The sequence below is a fragment of the Canis lupus genome, chromosome 37 (genome assembly GCF_003254725.2).
Source record: "Canis lupus dingo isolate Sandy chromosome 37, ASM325472v2, whole genome shotgun sequence".
Taxonomy (NCBI): Eukaryota; Metazoa; Chordata; class Mammalia; order Carnivora; family Canidae; genus Canis; species Canis lupus.
The window spans coordinates 11,054,452-11,075,301 of record NC_064279.1 but is presented as its reverse complement, the minus strand read 5'-3'; the positions used below and the strand labels follow the sequence as shown (position 1 = coordinate 11,075,301).

The 20,850-nt window shown below is 38.7% G+C and overlaps 1 protein-coding gene across 1 annotated transcript in view; it reads left to right on the top strand.

Annotated features, from left to right (window-relative positions):
- The window catches only part of MPP4 (MAGUK p55 scaffold protein 4), a 29,208-nt gene extending 9,300 nt beyond the window's left edge, over positions 1 to 19,908 (top strand). Inside the window, 10 exon segments of the mRNA XM_049106449.1 lie at positions 2,010 to 2,048; positions 7,058 to 7,072; positions 8,552 to 8,593; positions 10,603 to 10,737; positions 10,740 to 10,775; positions 12,144 to 12,224; positions 16,061 to 16,154; positions 16,544 to 16,652; positions 17,590 to 17,724; positions 18,931 to 19,908. Of these exon segments, the coding sequence (XP_048962406.1) occupies positions 2,010 to 2,048; positions 7,058 to 7,072; positions 8,552 to 8,593; positions 10,603 to 10,737; positions 10,740 to 10,775; positions 12,144 to 12,224; positions 16,061 to 16,154; positions 16,544 to 16,652; positions 17,590 to 17,724; positions 18,931 to 19,122 (878 nt within the window). The 3' untranslated portion in view covers positions 19,123 to 19,908.
- Positions 19,909 to 20,850: the final 942 nt, after the last annotated feature.

Sequence of the window (20,850 nt, the reverse complement as noted above, 5' to 3'; positions counted from 1 at the left end):
CTTTGGAGAGCCTGGGTCTTTGTGGCCCTCTGGGTAACGAGCCACCATTTTAGTCTGCTCAGGCCGCCATCACTACCCAGACTGGGTGCCTTAAACAACAGTTACTTATTTTCTCACAGTTCTGACAGCCAGAAGTCCAAGATCAAGGTTCGGTGGGTCTGGTTCTTTCTGGCTTGCAGATGACTGTCTGTCCTTTTGGGTTAGGGCCCAAATCTTATGACCTCATTCAACCATAAAGGCACTGTCTCCAAATAAAACCATACTGGGGGTTAGAACTTCAACATATAAATTCAGGAGGAATACAAATCAATCCATGATACCTACACTTGCCAATGATGTGGAATGTTGATTTTGAGACAGTAAAATCAGTGTCTGTCTTAGATCCCGGTGTTGCAAGTTAGAAGAATCAGGGCTACTTGTGTTGTTATTAGAAAATCACTCCTGTCCTCTGTAAATAGGAATAATAATTGTAGTTTTTCTTTGCTTAAAAAAAGCACATAAAACTTCTAGTTACATCTTAGGAACCAACAGACTCAATGATGTTATAAAATATTGACCTGAAAAATAATCTCTCATAATGGCAGCTATGTTACTTTTTTATCTGTCTCCTTATCTCTATAAAACAGTACTATTTTATAAAATTTTTCATATTGCATATGTTGCTTAAAAAACATTCGTTAAGGACATGGTCTGTAAGGAGGTGGTGATAAGTTTATTGTATGAATTGATAATGTAGCTTATTATACCAATAGTTATTTATACTTTTAGAATATGATAAGACTAATTTTTTAAACCACTATTTATTGTGGTGCCTGGGTGGTTCAATCAATTAAGCAACCAGTTCTTGATTTTGGCTCAGGTCATGATCTCATGATCCGGGGATTGAGCCCCATGTTGGGCTCTGTGCTCAGCTCGGAGTCTGCTTGAGATTCTCTCTCTACCTCCCCACTAAATAAATAAATAAATAAATAAATAAATAAATAAATAAAATATTTTTTAAGACCCTTTAAACTACTGTTTGTTGATCACTTAGGAAGTGCTGAGCACTGTATTAGGGCACAAGATATACAGTGCTGAAAAAATTATTTCTTCAATACATAAATTCAAATCAACCATTGTGACTTTAAAAGGAAATTTCAGTTCTATTTAATAATTTATCAGGTAACTATTATGTGCAAGATACTGTACTAAGCTCTGTAAAGTAGAAATATTAACAAGTTCTGCTTTCAAGGAGCTATTGAGGAGGGCAAATAAGGCAATTACTCAAATGATTATATTACAAAGTAGAATAGATGTGCAGTAGTAGACAGTTCAAGGTAGTAGGAAGAAAATGCTATGCGGCTCATGGTAGAGATATTCATTTTAGTTAGTGTTTGAGATGGACCCTGAAGCATTACAGGCAAAGGGAATAGCATAAGCAAAGGTGCAGAGGAGGATTCATGGTGGATACTCTAGTGGGAGTATGAGATATGGGAAGGAAAGAAGTAGACAATAGCCTTCAAAGTTGGGTTTGGATCATGTTGTAGAGGGTTTTGAATATTAGGATAGGTGGTTTTAACAATTACATTCTCTTATTCTCCTATGTAGACCCCAGCTAAAGGTAAAAATAGTTAACATTTATTGGGCACTTACCATCTGTCTAAGTTTTTCATACATTATCTCAATTTTCTCTTATATGGTGGATATTACTACCATCTCCATTTGTAGATAATCTTGAGATAAATTAATTGGCCCACCCAAAAAGCTGATGCTTTTAAAATTTTAACCATTTTATGTTATGTAGCCTTCTGTACCATAGATTTTCATTTAATACAGTGCAGTCCTAAAAAAAAAAATACAGTGCAGTCCTTTTTCTCTCTCCAAGTGAGCAAGCATGAGGAATAGTTGTAAGAGTAATGTTATTGTAAGATGGTTTGAGTTTTACTGACTTAAACTTATACATTGGGAATTTTGTTTGTGATACTAATACATTTTAAGTTCCATTTTCCCCTTTCTATCCTCTTTTATAGAAGATGACATGAAGATTGACGAGAAGTGTGTGGAAGCAGGTAACATTTCCTCTTGACAGATTTACCACCAGAAGGAATATGAATCACCTCAGCTATAGATTTTTTTAAAGTAGAGTTGGCCAAACGGGGCCACAGTCCTTTCCTCTGGAAGAAATGTGTAAAATGAACCCTCTCACTGCATCCTTTTTCTGATTCTGGCACTTGGAAGGGAAGCCCAGTTGTGGGAATGCCTCCAGGCTCCAAACCAACCTTCTAGAAAGTGTTCTAGAAAGTAGTGTCTTGGAAGTGATCACAGGAACACTTAGTAACGCTCAGGTGTTAGGTTCAGTAACATTCAGATGGAGTGTCCGGAAGCCGCCATGCTCTTTGTGAAATACTATAAAATATTGAAATGCCAATTTTTAAAAAGCAGCAAATATTCTTTGTTATTGTGTGGTAACATCTTCTGATAGATTCTAGTGTAGGTAATTAGTAATGGGTTCCAAATTTTTGAGAAATATATGAAAACGTTTTACATTACTATACTTAATTTTTTTGGTAAATTGGGAAAAGATTTTCCAAATTTAGTGGCAGAACTAAGATTGGCTCAAGAATCACTAGGGTAATGTTGGGAGATTATTGGAAAGTCTTTAGTCTGATAGGTGAATTTATCTTGGCTTTCTGAGATAATCTGGTTTTTAGAAATTAAAGAACAATATAAATCTTTAAATAGTGGATATTTAAAAGATTCACATATACTTTCCAGAACAACTACAGAATAATGCTGACACAGTATTTATGTTATCAAGTACACATTCGGGTTTTTTTTGTTTGTTTTTTTTCTTTTTTTTTTTCACATTCTGTTTTTTTAAAACTCCCAGCAATACTCATTTCTTTCTATAATTTTTAATTTAAAAATTTTATTAGGTAATATGTTCACATACTTTGAAATTTAAAAACTGTAAAAGTATAGAGCTCCTTTCTTTCCCTGCTCCCCTACTCAGCTTTATTTCTTGAGGCAATAAATACTCTCACTTTCTTGCTGAACCTTCCAGACATACTCTGTTCATACAAAAGCAATGATGTGTATTTTTTTTCTCCCTTCCCCACCATCATGCTCACCATTTTTTAAAAAAACACCCTTTAAAAAAAGGACTTTTTTGATGATATGCTATACACATTTTTCTGTTTTTGGCTTTTTTCCCTTAGCATTATATATGATTCCATCTTAGTACATAGAAAGCCTCTTCATTTGTTTTTAACAGCACGTTGGTTAAATAATTAATGTGTGTTTATACAATCACTTATTGGTAAACTTTCCAGCTACGCCCTATCTCTTCTATTACAAGCAGTGCCACAATGAATAGCTTTGTAAATACCTTATTTCATACATGGGTGAGTATACCCTAGAAGCAGTAAGGCCTGATCCAAGGATGCATGCATTGGTGATGTTGCTGTGTATTTTTAATTGCTCCCCACATACATTCTAGTTTCTTAATCTTTAATATCTCTTTAAAATGCTAATAACTGTTTTAACTGATGAGAAAGTTGGTTTATATGAAATCTTACATTGTCACCTAAAAAGCCTATCCAGTCACACCATTGATACCCGCATTCTCCTTGACATACCCCCACCCCTCAATGAGGCAGGGTACCTCCCTCCTCCATGTGCAAGCCTCTTCACAGCAAAGCTGTCCCCTGTCTGACATCCATTGGTGTTTCCTATGACCTTCTACCTTTCTCTTCCCTCTGAGCCTCTTTTAATTTTATTTATTCTCTTCTGTTTTATTTATTTTAAGCTCCCGCAGCACCCCTGCTTAATATCACAGCCCAACTCCCTGATGCCATATATCTCCTTTAGGGCTTTAGTGTGCCATAGAGACGCTAATGACTTGGCCTTGAGTCAGGAAAGAATTTTAGAAGTTGGTGTGTATGCAGAGGCACTGGGTCAGGGAATTAGACTGTTAAAATATAGACTCAGTACGGATAGTAATATAATGACACTTTTGAGTTTTTTTTGGTTTTTTTTTTTTGTTTTGTTTTGTTTTTTGTCTCCACGGGAAACCATAGATGAAGAAACATTTGAATCTGGTAAGTGAAAAATGAGTATTTGGTATTGATTTTTAAGGGTCTATTCCAAATTTTGGTATCTTTTAAACACACGTTTAGGGACCTTATACAATAATTGTTTATTAAATACTTCAACAGTATGGTTGTGAGATATTATTAGCTTCACCTTGACCAGTGTTCCTTATTAGACATTTTGGAGCTCTGTGGGAGCATGTTTTGGTTGTCACATTGATTTGGGGCACAACTGGCTTTTAACTGGTAGGAGTCAGGAATACTAGATGTCCTGGAGTGTGGAGACCATCCTGTGCAATATTTTCAATGTCCTGTCGGACAAAACACATTACAACTATAAATGAGTAGTTATTTAATACACAGTAGTGATGTACGTTTTCACAAGACATAACATGAAAAGCTCAGTTGTGTAGAAGAGAATCATTATGGAGAGAGACATTTGAATAGAATTAAAGACATTGCCTTGTAATTATTGAATCATTGATTCCACACCTTCTGTCTGCTTCAAACTGATAAGAAATAAACTGGAAAGTGAGGTATCTATACTGATTGATTTTTTAATTTTTCTTTAACATGTTATTTGTTACTATTGATGACATATGGTATCGTCAAGTGTGTGTCCCTCAGACTAAGGTTGACATCATGAGTAACAATATAGGTCTCAGGGTATTTTGCAACTTTTGGGGGCATGTTAACATTACTCCCCTGCTTCCAAAAATATATTTTCTCATTTTCTCCATTTTGTCAATCTGTAATTGCTTTGGTATATTATCCCTACTTCAAATAAGGCAATTTCCTCTTTCTTTTATATAGAAATAAACCTGGTCTGTTACAACTTATCAGAGCTCTTGTTATTCCCACATCTACTGTTTCTTTGCCCTCCTATTTTTCTATGCTTCACATAAGGGATATTTTCACTTCCTTTAATCCATGCTTCTTCAGTATAAGTAGCAACTTATAAGCATCTAACAGTTTCTTAGGTCTTCTAGAAAAGTCATGCCTGAGGATTTATATCTTGAAATATACATTTTTAAGATACAAATTAATTCCTTTTAGCTTTTTTCTTCATATTACAGTTAGAACATTGTACTGGTTTTAAAAATTAAGTGTGTAGTAGATTCTATCAATTTAATTTCATAAGAGTAGGGAGATTGCAATAAATATTGGTCATAAAAAAAGATGTCATTAAGACAGATGGAGTTGGGAACCATGCACTTAAATGACTTACCTACCATTTATGTTGTTTCTAAATTTCCTCTTTTCAGTTAGATAGTTGGTCTATTAGGGTACGTACACTTGGCTCTATGTTTGGGACTGGTTTAATTTTTAATTCCTCTGGATTATAGTTCTTCTTTAAAAAAAAAAAGATTTTATTTATTTGAGAGAGTAAGCACAAGCAGGGAGAGGGACAAGCAGACTCCATGCTGAGCACGGATCCTGACACGGGGTTTAATCTTAGGACCCTGAGATCATGACCTGAGCTGAAGGCAGATGCTTAACCGACGGAGCTACCTAGTCCTCTTTTGCTCTATGTTCAACTCCTCATTTTTCTGGAAGAGAGTCCATACACTAAAACTGTGGTTGAGGCTCAGAAGTATTTGGGGCATCTGTGAGGGGAGAGGCAGCATGGTGTAATGGTTAGAGCCAGGAACTGGAGCCAGAGTGTCCAAGTAGGAATCTTGCTCCATTACTCATTACCTGTGGCTTCTCCATCACTTCACCTCTCTGCCCTTCTCTTGCTCCATGTCTAAAGTGGGAAAAATAACTTCTATAAGTAAAGTGCTTAGAATATGTGACCCTGGGGTGCTCGCTAGCACTATTGTGAATCTTGCTCTGGACGAGCATGCAGCAGTTGTTTCTCTAATAACTACAGAGGAAAGTGTGCAGCTGCCTTAGTTACTGTGACCTGCCCCTTTTGGACTCCTCATAGTCAAAAGATTGAGTACTCTCAACTACATTTGAGCTCAGGTCACTTAGAAGGTCAATGAAGGAACAGTTAACACCCAGCTGGCAAGTTTTTTAAGTAAATAATTCTTGATATTTATTCATGATGCTTAATTCTTTTACTTAGAGCTCTTATTGGGTAGTTCAGTTTCTTCAGTTTTGGTCTCAACTCTTTCTCCAAATGCAATATCATGTGACCTCCTTGAATTTCTCCAGGAGGTGATGATACAGTGTAATTAGGAATGTCATAAAAAGAATAGCAACAGAGAAGATGGATGTTTTAAGATATCTAGATAACAGGGGCGCCTGGGTGCTTAGTCGGTTAAGAATCTGTGTTTGGTTCAGGTCATGATCCTGGGGTCCTGGGATCCAGCCCCACATGGAGCCCTGCATGGGGCTCCCAGCTCAGTGGAGAGCCTGCCTCTCCCTCTCCCTCTGCCCTTCTTCCCCTTCATGCATGTTTCTCTCTCTCTCTCAGTTGCTTGCTCTCTCACTATCAAATAAATAAAATCTTAAAGAAAAGATAAATTCTTCTAAAAAATCTAGAAAAAAGTATGCTGTGTGTTCAGTTCCCCCTGTCTCCAGTGGGCCAGCTGGAGATGGACGTGTGTCACTGGACCCATGAGGGGTAAGGAATGAGGATATTGAGGCAGAATGCTGCTGAAGTGCCCGCTGGGCAGGACTGTGTATACAGCCTCTGTGAGAGGAGAATGGAGGCTCGCAGCACTTGCCTTCCTATGATTTCTGTCTCTCAAGCCTTATTTTGTAAGTCTTTCTAGATAAAAAGCCCTTGGGGAGAATATAGATAAGTAACTTGCAGAAAGTTATTTATTGTTCTCTGAGCAGCACAGTCTGGTTCTGTGAGTTCCTGGTCCCCTGTAGTATGTCATGCGTTTGTCTTGCCAGGCCTACCTGTGTTACAGCGTTCCCTAGGGTGACCTGAATGCCTCACCTTTGTCATTTGTCTTTGTTGGATGACCGACTTGATCTTCTCAAAGACTTAATGTTTTCATGTCTTTTTCTTCACTGACCCAAATCTCCAGAGGAACTTTCAGAAGGTAATTGTTTTCATTTCCTGGATAAGCCACATAGAGCTCTATTTAAGACGTTTCAGTACCTCATGCTTGACAGGATACCTTTTAAGATAAGACATATTTTAAGGGTGAAATCAGTGATAAGATATTCAATTTCATAGAAAAATATTTAAAAATGAACAATGAGGGGCAGCCCAGGTGGCGCAGCGGTTTAGCGCCGCCTTCAGCCTGGGGCGTGATCCTGGAGCCCCGGGATCGAGTCCCACGTCGGGCTCCCTGAATGGAGCCTACCTCTCCCTCTGCCTGTGTCTGCCTCTCTCTCTCTCTGTCTCTCGTGAATAAATAAATAAAATCTTTAAAAAAAATAAAATAAAATAAAAATGAACGATGAAAGTAGTTAAGAATTATGAATATATTCCTAAGTAAATGTTTCCATGAGAGACTCTTAATGATAGAGAACAACTGAAGATTACTGGAGGGGATGGACTAAATGGGTGATGGGTATTGAGGAGGACACTAGTAGTGATAAATCACAAAATTCTGCTCATGAAACCAATATTACACTGGATGTTAACTAACTAGAATTTAAATAAAAAATTGAAAAAGAAAAAAACTGCTGACATTTCATTTAGAAAAATATACTTCACAGAAGATGGAATCAATATTGGTGTGTTTTCTTTAAAATCTATGTTTAAAAAAGGTTAAGAGGAAAAGATTGTATATGTTCATTTTATGAACAGTGGCTCTTCATACATTTCAATGATCAGAACAGAATTGCTAAGTGAAAGGAATATCTATTAGAAAAAGTAATTTGAAAATGACATTTTTATAACTTTTTTTCCCTGGAGTTTGTAAGAATTTTTCTGAGACCCCAGGGGAAGCAGAGGAGGAATTTAAATAAGTTCTAGGTGCTTCAGAGCCACTGGGATCAGTATTCCTCACCCTTGTCTCTCAGATTCCTGGATAGTCAGTTACAATTAGCAGCAACAGAGCAAATACTAATTTTATACAGAATAAACCATTTTATCAGGGAGAAAATAAAAACTCACTTCTAACAAAGGAATTAATTGTAGGTCCTGCAGAATACCATTTCTACAAGTTTAAGCCAAAGCCAGTTCATCTGTTTCCTTTTAGAAGTCAGTTTTCTTTGGGTACTTTAAAAAATGTATACCTAATTTTTATTTATTTTTTTACTGTGACTCAATATCTTTCTTATAACTTTAAACAAGCCTAAAATAGCTTTTTGTTTCAATTATACTTGACAGAGTATAGTCAGTGTATTGATAAAATTCTGAAGTGCGTTTCCACATGGTTTGGTGCATGTGATAGACTGGAAAGTGCTTAGGACAGTCTTCAAATAAGCCATTCAAGATGAATTCAGCTGTGCTGACATCTGAAATGGTGTCACTTGCAGATTTGAAGATAATTTCATGCATCTGTTCTAAGTAAACTTCTCCTTCTCCTCCTTCGCTTATTCTGTTCCTGCCATTCTCTGTGTTCCAGACAAGGGGGAATTTGTTGGCTCTGGTCAGAAGTTCTTTATCGGTAGGTAATGATTAATAAGAGGTGGGTCTTTGTCACTTGTCAAGTTTTGTTCCTACCATCCTGACTCTTCTGAAAGTTTCCCTTGCTGATGCACATTTCCAAACTTATTCCTTATTTTGGTTTCCCTCTATCAGCCAATTCCTTTTTTGGGGTCAGTATTTTTCTATGTTGATGATTCATTATAATTCATCTGGTTTCCACTGGATATCTCTTAATTATCCATCAAAAACAAACCTTTTGTTTTCTTCCAAAATGTTGTATGACATATTTATCTTACTCTAAAGAGGCCAGTTCTCTGACTACTAAACTTAGTTTTGATGCCCACATTACTATAATCTGTCAACTTGGCAGAGTTTTCTGAAGAACCCACTTCAGGGCTCATGTAAACCCATGCCGGGATCCTCCAAGAGACAGTAGGGGAACAGCAGGGTCTATAAAGTGAAATATTGGCTCTTTGGGCCTGAATGAACATTGGAATCATTGAGAGAACTTTAAAAAAAAGCTGAGGCCACTTTTCTGTATCCCCTTGAGAATAACTCAACCCCAATGCCATTAAGGCTAAAAGAGTAGGCGTTTGCAAAAAGGTCGGGAAGAAGCAGCCTGGGGTGGGGCATCCCTGAGCAGTGTGAGGAGAACATTTGTGCAGGGGATGATGGTGGCCTGGAACATGTTGTCAGAGCCAGAGCAAAGTGAGGAGGACAGCTGCCATCACCTGGCCTCTGATACCTCACAGCCTCTACAAAACAGCCTTTTCACCTAGCTTGGGCTCTGACACTTTCTGCCAGGTTGCTGATACCATCCATACCTTGTCCTGCACAGGTGCTTTTGACAAATACAATAAGTAAGTGTATTGAGGACAATCAGTCACTGTTAGAGAAAGGAGTTACACATTGGAAAGGCTGGGGGTGGGTGGCTGGAATGAATCCTGTAGTGTTGAGCTGGCATTGTAGGTATTGGTATGAATACATGGTGTTCTAGTTCTATCTACAGGAAGGACATGGGAACAGCTCTTTTTTGAAAATGCCAGAAAGCCCTGTGATTTGGTGGGCAGATTAGGCAGGATTCTAGGAGTTCAGAAATCATGGTTAGTATCCAACTCTGCCACTGGATGACACAGTTGTGACCAGCCAGCTAACCTGTCTATGTCTTAGTGTATCCATCTGAAAAATGTGAGTAATCAGCCAACTCCACTGTTTCCATTCTGATCCTCCCTCACTTGGGGCACTGCAAGGGACTCCTAACTACTCTCCTGTGAGCCCATACTTTACATCCTCCCCACAGCAATGGAGGACTTCTTCAGAAACATAAACCACATCACACCCATTTCTCTACCACCCAGTGACTTCTCATCCCACTTGGACCACAATACAACACTCTGCTGGAGCTCCCTGCCACCTTCCCTGCCTCCTCTCCAACCCCATTTCCTACCATTCTCCCTACTGCTCACCACTCTGCTTCACTAGGGTCTCCTCAACAGTGTGCTTCCCCAACACTCCCAAAACACTCCTCTCTCTGCACCTTAGCAGTTGCTGTTCCCTTAGCCTGGGTTGCATTTCCCCCAGAAGCCTCCTCACTTAGCTCCATTACTTCATTTCCACCTCTGCTCAATGTCACTTTTCCCCACACACTGTAATTGAACTGCCTGCAACAAGAAGCACCCCCATCACTCTTTATCCAGCGACCCTTCCTCTAAGCACTTATTTTTGTAGATGTGTTTACTTCTGTCTCTCCTCCATGGAATGCAAATGTCAGGAGGAAGTAGGTTTGATGTAGTTGACCACTAGAACCCCAGCACCTGGCACATGATGGGCACTGGGTGCACCTTAGCAACCTGTGGGGCACTTTGCTACCTTTCCTTTGTGTTGCTTCCTATTCTCTGCCTTCAGACAGGCATGAGTATGTTAATTAACACTTGCTGATCACAGTCACCGCAGGCTCCATCAGGTATGGAAGGAAAAGTGCTCTCTCCTGCCTGGATGTGACGTCGTGTGCCTTCCTGCCCCTCCCAGCTGGCTTCCGCCGCAGCATGCGCCTTTGTCGCCGCAAGTCTCACCTGGGCCAACTGCGAGCTGCAGAGGTGTGCAAGGCTGGTGGCTGCCTCAGTGCACTGGCCGCCCCGTACGAGGAGGTGGTCAGGTACCAGCGATGCCTTCAGACAAGCACCGTCTCATTGTGCTCGTGGGTACGTCCCTGTGTCTCTCTTCCATAGTGAAGTTCTTCCTCTAGATTCAGTTGTTTTGTGTTGGGAGTAGTGGCAAAAGTAGAATTCTTTAGGGACTCCCATATGAACATCTTTTTTAAAAATCCTGTTTTATTTGTATGTGTTTATAAATAAAACTTTGTTGTCTCTTGCTTTTATTGTCTATGGTTGAATGTGGTATGCCCTGGTATATCCGTACTGGGGTAATAACAGGTTGTATTATGATGAAGCTTTTTTTTTTTTTTAAACCTGTTTAGAGTTTGTTCTATAAGCATAGATGAGTATGCCCCCAGATGCATTATCAATCAGTATCAGACATAAAAATCCTTAAAATCTCTTTCCCTAAGAAATTTGTAATCACCTTCTTTCGAAAAGTGTTCAACACCTTTTGGACTGTAGCTATGGTGCTAAAGAATGGCAAATATAGTACTGGGGTGCCCTGCTTTTGTGACCAAGAGCTCTGCCAAGCTGGGTCCCTGCAGCAGTAATAACTTCGATCTTGCTGCCATCTCTGTGTATTCCAATTGTGATCAAGGGAGAGGGGAGATGGGCCCTGTAGAGCAGAACAACATGCCTTACAGCCAGGACCAGCTTTGCAAGGCTTGGGGCAAAATCAAAATACAAGAGCTTCTTAAAAAATGATTGACATTTCACGGAGCCTGGGTGATACAGTTGGTTAAGCCTCTGACTCTTGGTTTCAGCTCAGGTCCTGATCTCAGGGTTGTGAGATCGAGGACCTGTGAGCCCCTGCCTTGGGCTCTGCACTGGGCATGGAGCCTGCTTAAGATTCTCTCTCCCTCTTCCTCTGTCCCTCCCAATCATGTGTTCTCTCACTCTCAAATAAATAAATAAATCTTTAAAAATTAACATTTCAAGATGGCAAAAAAAGAGCATGAAACCAAGTGTAGATCCTAAGCATGGGACGTATATAACTGCATGGAGTCAGCCCTGACTTCAGTTGCCCATGAGGCATTGACTCACTACCTATTAGGATATGTGCTCAAATTCTGTAAGACACAGAACCCGTAATTCTAGGGGCTGATTTCTGGGTTGTGATGTGATAGATACTTCATCTGACAGGAAAAGTAGGTTGTGTCAGGTTATCTGAAATGAGGCCAGCGAATTCTCATAGTACCCAACATGAGACTTGGTGTTTCTGGGATGTTGAAGAAGTGTGGGCCACTCTGTGGGTCACCAGAAAAATTCCTAAGAGCTTTCTGGAATTGTTTCAGTTTGTGAGAAGAGAAGATATGTAATTTCCCTAATTTCTCTCAAATTTCTTCAACAGAAGAACTGAAATGATTACATCACCACATCTAATGATTTCTGTATGTGGCTTTTTGTGTTTAGGACCTTCTGGCGTTGGAGTCAATGAACTGAGAAGACAACTTATTGAACTTAATCCTAACCATTTCCAAAGTGCTGTGCCACGTACGTGTAGTTGCTCTTTCCTAGCAGTTGATGTTTTGGTCAAACTGTCTTTGCGTCCACAGGTGCACTGATCTCACTTAACTATGCCATACCATATTTGCTGTAAAAAGATGAAACACAAGGGATAGTCCTTATATAATATTTATAAATTGATTCATTGGCATGTGGCTGGCTAGGCTTTTAAAAAGTTACTGTTTCTTTTCCATTTCTTAGCAGTCATATAGATGATCCTTCAGGAAAACTAATATTTAGTAATAATAGCTAAGTAATAATAATACTATCTTCCTGGCACTGTGCTTGGCTCTTTAAATACCTTATCTTATTTTTAAAATTTTAATATATGCAGATATAATTTTATATAAATCTGTAAGTATGATTATACCATCCATGGCAGGAAAGAGCATTTGCATGTGGGTGCTTCCCCTTCACTTCAATGCAAGACAGGAACTTAGAGAGACCACTTAAGAACTTAGTATGTGTTCTGTGCAGTTTGGGGGACAGAATTATACTTGAAAAATCTAAAAATTTAGAGGAGTGGCCAAGGGCTGCAGTTTGGGAAGCAGCTGCTCTTTTAGAAATCACAGATGACTAACTGGGATAGAGATGAATTTGAGATACCCAGTGGTAGTGGTGGTGGTGGTAGGGTTTGCAGAATAACCCATGCATCCTCTAGGGGAACAGAGACAAATTTAAATATCTGCCAAGTCGAAAAGAAACCTGTAGTATCCAGCATCACCATCAACATCAGTAAGTAAGAATTTTCCTGCTCTTTCTTCTCCTTTCTGCATTCTAGCCTTGGGCAGTTGTAAAACTGGGAGGGAACTACTACTCTTCAATGAAAGAGAAGAGAAGTGAATCCTACTCCCTTTCCTGACTTGTGGCTTCTCTAACTGCAGCTTCCATGGCTATAGCAAGTCTGAGCCAAGAGAAGCCTAAAATGGAAATGAAATTCATAATTTTGATTATTACATAGGAATGGAATTTTAGTTATTAGATTGAGACTGTGTTTTGTGGCACGAATGATGGTGCGTTATTTATTTTAAACTAAGCATAATCGGATGAGTTGTGGTAACTGCTATATTTTCATCCAGGACCAGGGGAAGGTCTTGTCCCACAGAAGGCAGTAGATGACAGGAAAATGTTGCTTTATGATTACATACCATAAGTCATGCTTTCCAAACACTATTTACATATGTAAGAATGGACATTGATCTCCAACACAAAAACTACAAAAGAAATCACCATTTTTCAATAATCTGGATAAAAATCAAATTCCCACAGAACATAGAAGAACTGTAAGAAGTATGGCTAGCAATCATTCAAAGTGAGAAAATGTTGCCCATATTTTGCTTTTTAAATTGAGTGAATAGTTTTAAGACGAATACCTCTAGTTATTAACCAGTTCACAGATTTTTAGCCTACCATATAAAATAAAGTCCAACAGAAGCCACAGAGAAGGAGTCATCTTAGGTTTATATTTACATAATTTATTTATATATTTTTAAAGATTTATTTATTTATTTGAGATAGCAGGAGAAAGCACAAGCAGGAGGAGGGGCAAAGAGGGAAGCAGGCTCCCCGCTGAGCAGGATGCCCAATGGTGGGGCTCCATCCTAGGATCCTGGGATCATAACCTGAGCTGAAGGCAGACACTTAACTGACTGAGCCACCCAGGTGACCCTTTATATAATTTATTATAATGTGACAACTATAGTATTTTACTGGAATTTTTTTTCAATGCAAAGCTGTAGGAGAAGTGGCATAAGTGTAGGAACTCTAAGGATCTGTGGAGAGGCTTGAATAAAGAAAAAACAGGAGCGTCTGGGTGGCTCAGTTGGTTGAGCGTCTGACTCCTGGTTTTGGCTCAGGTTGTGGTCTTGGGGTCATAAGATCAAACCCTGCATGGGCTCTGCACTCAGTATGGAGTCTGCTTGAGATTCTTTCCCTCACCTTTTCCCTCTGCCTCTCTTTCCCACTTGTACATGCACGCATGAATGTGTGTGTGCCCTCTCTCTAAAATGAATAAATAAAAAATATTAAAAAATAAAATAAAATAAAATAAAATGAATATAAATAAAATCCTTTAAAGAAGAGAGAGAAAACAAAAATAGCCCTCAGATGACATTTGCTTTTTGGGTGTCTTAAATGTTCATTACTCCTTTTATCATTTAGGGCTTATTTCAAACTCCTACTTGGTCATTTCCATGCATCGATATTATCAAGAATTCATCTATTTCATTCTTAAACTTTGGCAAATGCAAATATACCATTTTTTAAATGAACACAGAGGATTTGTGGTAATGCAGATTAAGGAGCTTGCAGCTTTGCAATATATACATAGGACACGGGGTTGGAACTGTGTTTTATTTATCGTTGTGTTCTAAGAACCTAACATATCTGGAGCAGAAGCGCTTGGTACATGTTAGTTGAATAAATGGATGAGCAGGTAATGAATCACTTTTAGTTACTCAGTGAGCCCCTGTGTTCTTTACCAAGTACTATTTAAGTAGGAGAACCTATAAGCAAAGAATAGCACTGAATCCAGACTCCACCAATCTTTCCCTTCTGGAGATCCCCCAAATTAATCACCATCTCACTTGGCTATCAATACATTTGGACAAGACTGTAGACTGTCATGGGATTTCTCCATTTCAAATCAGAGACAACCGGGTGCGGCAGAAAATATTAGTCTAGGAGGAGTCAGAACAGCTAGGTTCTTGTTTTCAACTTTGCTTTCCATTAGTCTGTGTACAAGAGCAAGTCAGTTACTCTTCAAAATCTTCAGTTACTGGGGTGCATGGGTGGCTCCATCGGTTTTCTGCCTTCGGCTCAGGTCATGATCTCAGGGTCCTGGGATCAAGCCCCATGCCAGGCTCTCTGCTCAGTGAGGAGTCTGCTTCTATACCTCCCCTCACCTCCGACCCCCACCCCCGGTGCTCTCCTTCCCTCTTTCAAACAAATAAATAAAATCTTGGGCAGCCCGGGTGGCTCAGCAGTTTAGCGCCAGCTTCAGCCCAGGGCCTGATCCTGGAGACCTAGGATCGAGTCCCATGTCAGGCTCTCTGCCTCTCTCTCTCTCTTTGTGTGTGTGTCTCATGAATGAATACATGAATGAATGAATAAATAAATAATAAAATTTAAATAAATAAGTAAATACAATCTCTAAAAAAATCTTTAGTTACTGATCAGTAAACTATGGATAATATCATTTCATCTGGCTAGGCTGTGAGGAATGAAATGGGATCTTGGAAAATGCATTATCTAAATATAAGATCTGCTACCTGGGGGCTTCAGGCATCTTGGGGCTCACACATAATCCACTCATGCTTGTTTTGAAGTAAGAGCTGGTACATGCTTAGGGCCTCCCCACCCTGGCTTAACACCTTATACATTCAGGTTCATACTATGAGCACTTGAAAAGGGTTTATAGTTGAACTGATTTTGAGATGAGAACTTCTTTCTTTTTTTAAAGATTTTATTTATTTGAGAGAGAGAGAGAGCAGAACACAAGCTGGGGGAGGGGCAAAGGGAGAGGGAGAGGGAGGAGCAGACACCATGCTGAGCAGGGAGCTTGAAGTGGGACTTGATTCCAGGACCCTGGGATCATGACCTGAGCCAAAGGCAGACACTTAACCGACGGAGCCACCCATGTACCCTGAGAACTTCTTTCTTATCATCAATTCAGGATCCCTCTTTTTGGTTCTATCATTTTATTTATCTGTTTCTGTATTCATTTATTTGTATTGATGGGACATCTTTATCCAAATGCATATTGGTACCAAATCAAAACATTTTGTAGATTCTAAAACCTTCTTTAAAATTCCATTTTTTGATAGATACTACTCGTTCCAAAAAGAGTTATGAAATGGATGGACGTGAGTATCACTATGTGTCAAAGGAAACATTTGAAAGCCTTGTGTATAGTCACAGGTAAGCTAGACATTCAGAATCTGATTCTGACGTTTGGTTATTTTACCTTCAAAATAGATACACGATTTTTATGCATTATCAAAAGCTCCTAGGGTAATTCCTTTTGTTTTTGAAGAGTTAAGCAAGGAAATGTAAATTGATATACTAGCACACTAACTCATTGGGTTTGGAGAGGGAGCAGAATTGAATTGCAAATTTTAGAGACTTTGGAGAAATAGTTAAGTTCTAGATTCCCCTAATACTTTTTTCTCCTATCTTCCACTAATTCTTCTTGTGCTAGCACAGTCCACATATTTACCTTCTATCTTGTTGGAATTTATCTTCATATAATTACTACTAATATTTTACTTGTAGAAAGAGTTCTTGTTTTCCTTGTGGCACCCTTGCAGGATGCTCGAGTATGGTGAGTACAAAGGCCACCTGTATGGCACCAGTGTGGATGCTGTTCAAACAGTCCTTGATGAAGGAAAGATCTGTGTCATGGACTTAGAGCCCCAGGTAAGTCTGTGGTGGAACATTTCCCATCTCCCCAAAGTAATGAGTGACTGTCATGCATTTTGTGCACATGCTGTAGGTCGTATTTGAGAGATTTTATTCTGTTAGCATTTTTAGGGATAAGACCATTTACCATATCTAATGGCCAGGATCTTATGTAAAGGAACAATTGCCAATATCTTGTCTTTAGTTAGGAGTCTTGCTTCTCAGATACAAAAAGTGAAATGAGCTGGTGGCTATAAAGAAAACTTAGCAAGAATCCTGCTTTGACCTTGATCACAAGGCATCAAGGAAATTTGTGGAGGGAATAAGATGTTGCTTTACACAAGGAGATGAGGTTCCTATATTCTCGTATCTATAGCTACCTCTATGAGACCATATGTGGAATGAGGCAGGGGTGAGCAAGTTAAGATAAGGAACACATGATGTATAGGCTCCATTTTTTGATCCTCGTATTTTGTTTTTTTTTTTGGTAGTCATTTTAAAATATACCACGTGTGCTAAAGAGAATCAAGGGATAAGACAATTGTTCTTACTTGAGTCAAGGCTGGTGATCAGTGTGAAGATGTCAGTAGTATCCAGTATAAGATAATAATAAGAGGAAAGGGAAGTGAGGATGAGGAAACTGATCCACTTTTAGGATTTGTCCCACGAGATGATGTATAAAATCCTATTCTCAGATTTCAGAAGGGTGTTATGACTAATAAGAGGAAGAGCCACAGTTTAAACTTAATTTTGGTTCTAGAACCCCATCTCTTAATTATTAAAATGTTTCATTTTTAGAGTTGAGGACTGGGGGGGGGGCAAAGGAGAATAAATAAAAATAAATTATCTAAAAATAATTGGTGATTTCTGATCTTAGAAATGTTGAGAACATTCACATTGACTCTAGGAAATTAAGACTTCTGTTTTTAAATATGCACCTAATTTTTCTGTGTAGGGTATTCAAGTAGCTCGAACCCAGGAACTGAAGCCCTATGTCATATTTATAAAGCCATCTAATATGAGTTGTATGAAGCAATCTCGGAAAAATGCCAAGATGATTACAGACTACTTCGTGGACATGAAGTTCAAGGTAAGATACAGAGGAAATAGACGAATTTATTTTTTTCCTAGTAAAAAATCAGTGTTGTTTCCACAACATCCCTATGTTAAGGAATGGGATTTTTGTTAAATAATGCCCTTATGATTTATCCTTTTTACTGGACATGATTTATAGATATTAAAATAAAGTTTAATAAATGCTATAATGCTGTTCTTATTTTTTTCTTTTTTCTAATCTAGCTTAAAAGAAAAAAAGAACTCAAGCCAAGTTTGCAAAGCCACACAAAAAAATTGGTTGTGCCTAAAACTGACATTTACATTTTATTATTTATCATATGAAAAAGTTTGAGGGCAGCCTTGGTGGCTCAGTGGTTTAGCGCCGCCTTCAGCCCAGGGCCTGATCCTGGAGACCCGGGATCGAGTCCCACATCGAGCTCCCTGCATGGAGCCTACTTCTCCCTCTGCCTGTGTCTCTGCCTCTCTCTCTCTCTGTGTGTCTGTCATGAATAAACAAATAAAATCTTTAAAAAAAAAGAAAAGAAAAAGGAAAAGTTTTAGAATTTACTTTTAAAATGTGGTGAATATATCTTATCTGTAATATGAATTTTCTATAAAAATATATCTCTAAATGCAAACATTATATATTAATGATGATGGAAATTATAGAGGGGCTGAGACAGGTGGAATTAATTCGTGAACTTTTCCTAGAGTACGCATTATTTTTTTCCAGTTTTAAAAATTAAATCCACCTTAGCTAGGTCATACCATCCTCATGTTAGAAGTGGCAAAATAATGTCATTCATTATCAGTATTTAATTTCAAGAACAGTGTTTTATCTTATAAAATTTCATTTGAAATTTTCATATGTTTTATTTATATTTAACTGTAAATTTTGTTTTCTTTCTTTTTTCTTTCTCTTTCTTTTTTGTTTTGTTTGGTTATACACAGTTGAAGGCTTCAAGTGCTTAGATTTTAGAGTAAGATAATTTAAGGCCATATGGGAAGTTGAGGGGATTGTTTTGGCTACCATTATTTAGTTCTGCAAAACCTTGACCAGGGAAACATTAAGATTAAAGATAAAAACATACATTGTGTGGTTTAGAATAGAATAGAATTTATCTGACATGAGCGTTTTTATATAAAATTTATAATGTATGTAACAGCAAAACAAACTGCATATGATTTCTGTTTATCTCATTAAGTCTGTGCTATCCATATTTTTCTATTTCTCATAAAGGATGAAGATCTACAAGAAATGGAGGATTTAGCTCAAAAAATGGAGACACAGTTTGGCCAGTTTTTTGATCATGTGATTGTGAATGACAACTTGCAAGATGCATGTGCCCAGTTGCTGTCTGCAGTTCAGAAGGCTCAGGAGGAGCCTCAATGGGTACCAGCAACATGGGTTTCCTCTGATACTGAGTCTTAAGGAGGCCACCAGCTTAATGCTGGAGCTTTAAGAATATTCAACTATTACAGAGCTCTGGAATAACAGCTGCAATAAAAAACAGCAGTATTTGCCCCATTTTAATGTATGCAACTTTAAATGTGGTACAGTTTATTAATTAATCTAATTTGAAAAAAAATTGCATCATATGTATGTAGAGTTACCTCCTTAGCTTTGAAGAAAAAAAATGTTTTGTTTTTAATGTTTTCCTTTATGTCATATAAGAATACAAACAATGTCAAGCCACTGAGTAGGAGAACCTTTCTGAGATTTCTTATGGTCTTTGTACAGTTCAGATAAAAGAGCTTCCCTAAATAAAATAAGTAGTATTTCATTTCAGAAACTGTATTTAACCTCAAGAAACTTCTGTTTTATGAAACCAGCTTTTACAAAAAGTGAAAAAGTCAGTACTTTTTCACTGACTCAGCAAGAAAAAAGGGTTAATGTACATGTTTCACATTTAACATGAAAGTTTACAGAAATGGTCCTGCCCTCATCATTTATACATCAGTCTACAAGGAAAAAAAATATTCTTCAGATCAGAGCTGTAACAATTAATTTGCCTAAAAGCCAATATCTACATCATGTCTAAATTCGGAAAGGGCAATTGACTTTAGTCCTAGAGACCCATAGATGAGAAAACCGTAAGATGAGGATGCTATTCCAAGAAGTCTTATTTTTCTTTCTTCCCTAAGTCTTAAGACTTCCAGTCAGCCGTGCTGCCCCTGTATGTCTATCTTCTACATTATTCTCTAATGTTCCCCATCCCCACACCATCCGTCTACTCCCCCAATCTCTTTCTTAAATATAAAACCAAGTATGTACATCAAAGTATTTGTAGCTCTTTTTAACTTAGTGATTATCTTCAAAACAAAAAAACAAAAAAACAAAAAAAGAAAAAAATTAAACCCAACCTCCCTCCCCCCCCCCCAAAAAAATCCCACCAAAGAAAATTAAGTCATTTTTAATGGTACATGAACTTGGATTTGATCTTATGTTGTGTTTTTTCTTTTTGAGAAAAAAAATTCCCCAAACTTGCTGTACAGAGATGGAGGATAAGCAAGTGGCAAACATTTTGAGAACTGCCTGTATCACTACACAGACAGACAGACACACACACACAACTAGAAGAAATCTGATATTTGTCTGGGCCCGGAGGTGGGGGTGGGGGTGGGGGTGGGGGCGGGGCATCTCTGCGCCCTACAAGGGCGGTGCACGGGATGCGCCTCTGCACCCCGTCCCCTCTATTCATGCCCAAAGCGGGGTTTACACAATTTTAACGGGTGTAGGATTCCAAACTGAATGACAGTTAACTTGGCTTCCCATACGCCACACAAGAAACCAAAGTCACGCAATAAACAAGATACAAGAGTAAGAAGTTAAAGAACCAAATACCCAGTCGGTAAGTGCCTGGTAGGGGTCCGCTCTGGGTGCCTACTACGTCCCTGCAGTACAGGGGTCTCTAGTTTGTTCAGAGATCCGTCGGAAGAAGCCGTGTCTGGAGAATCTGACAGCGTTCCACAGAAGTCCCCCCCCCCCTTTTTTAAATATTTTATTTATTTGTTCATGAGAGACACAGAGAGAGAGAGAGAGAGGCAGAGACACAGGCAGAGGGAGAAGCAGGCTCCTCGCAGGGAGCCCGATGCGGGACTCGATCCCGCATCCCCAGGATCACGCCCTGGGCTGAAGGCGGCGCTAAACCGCTGAGCC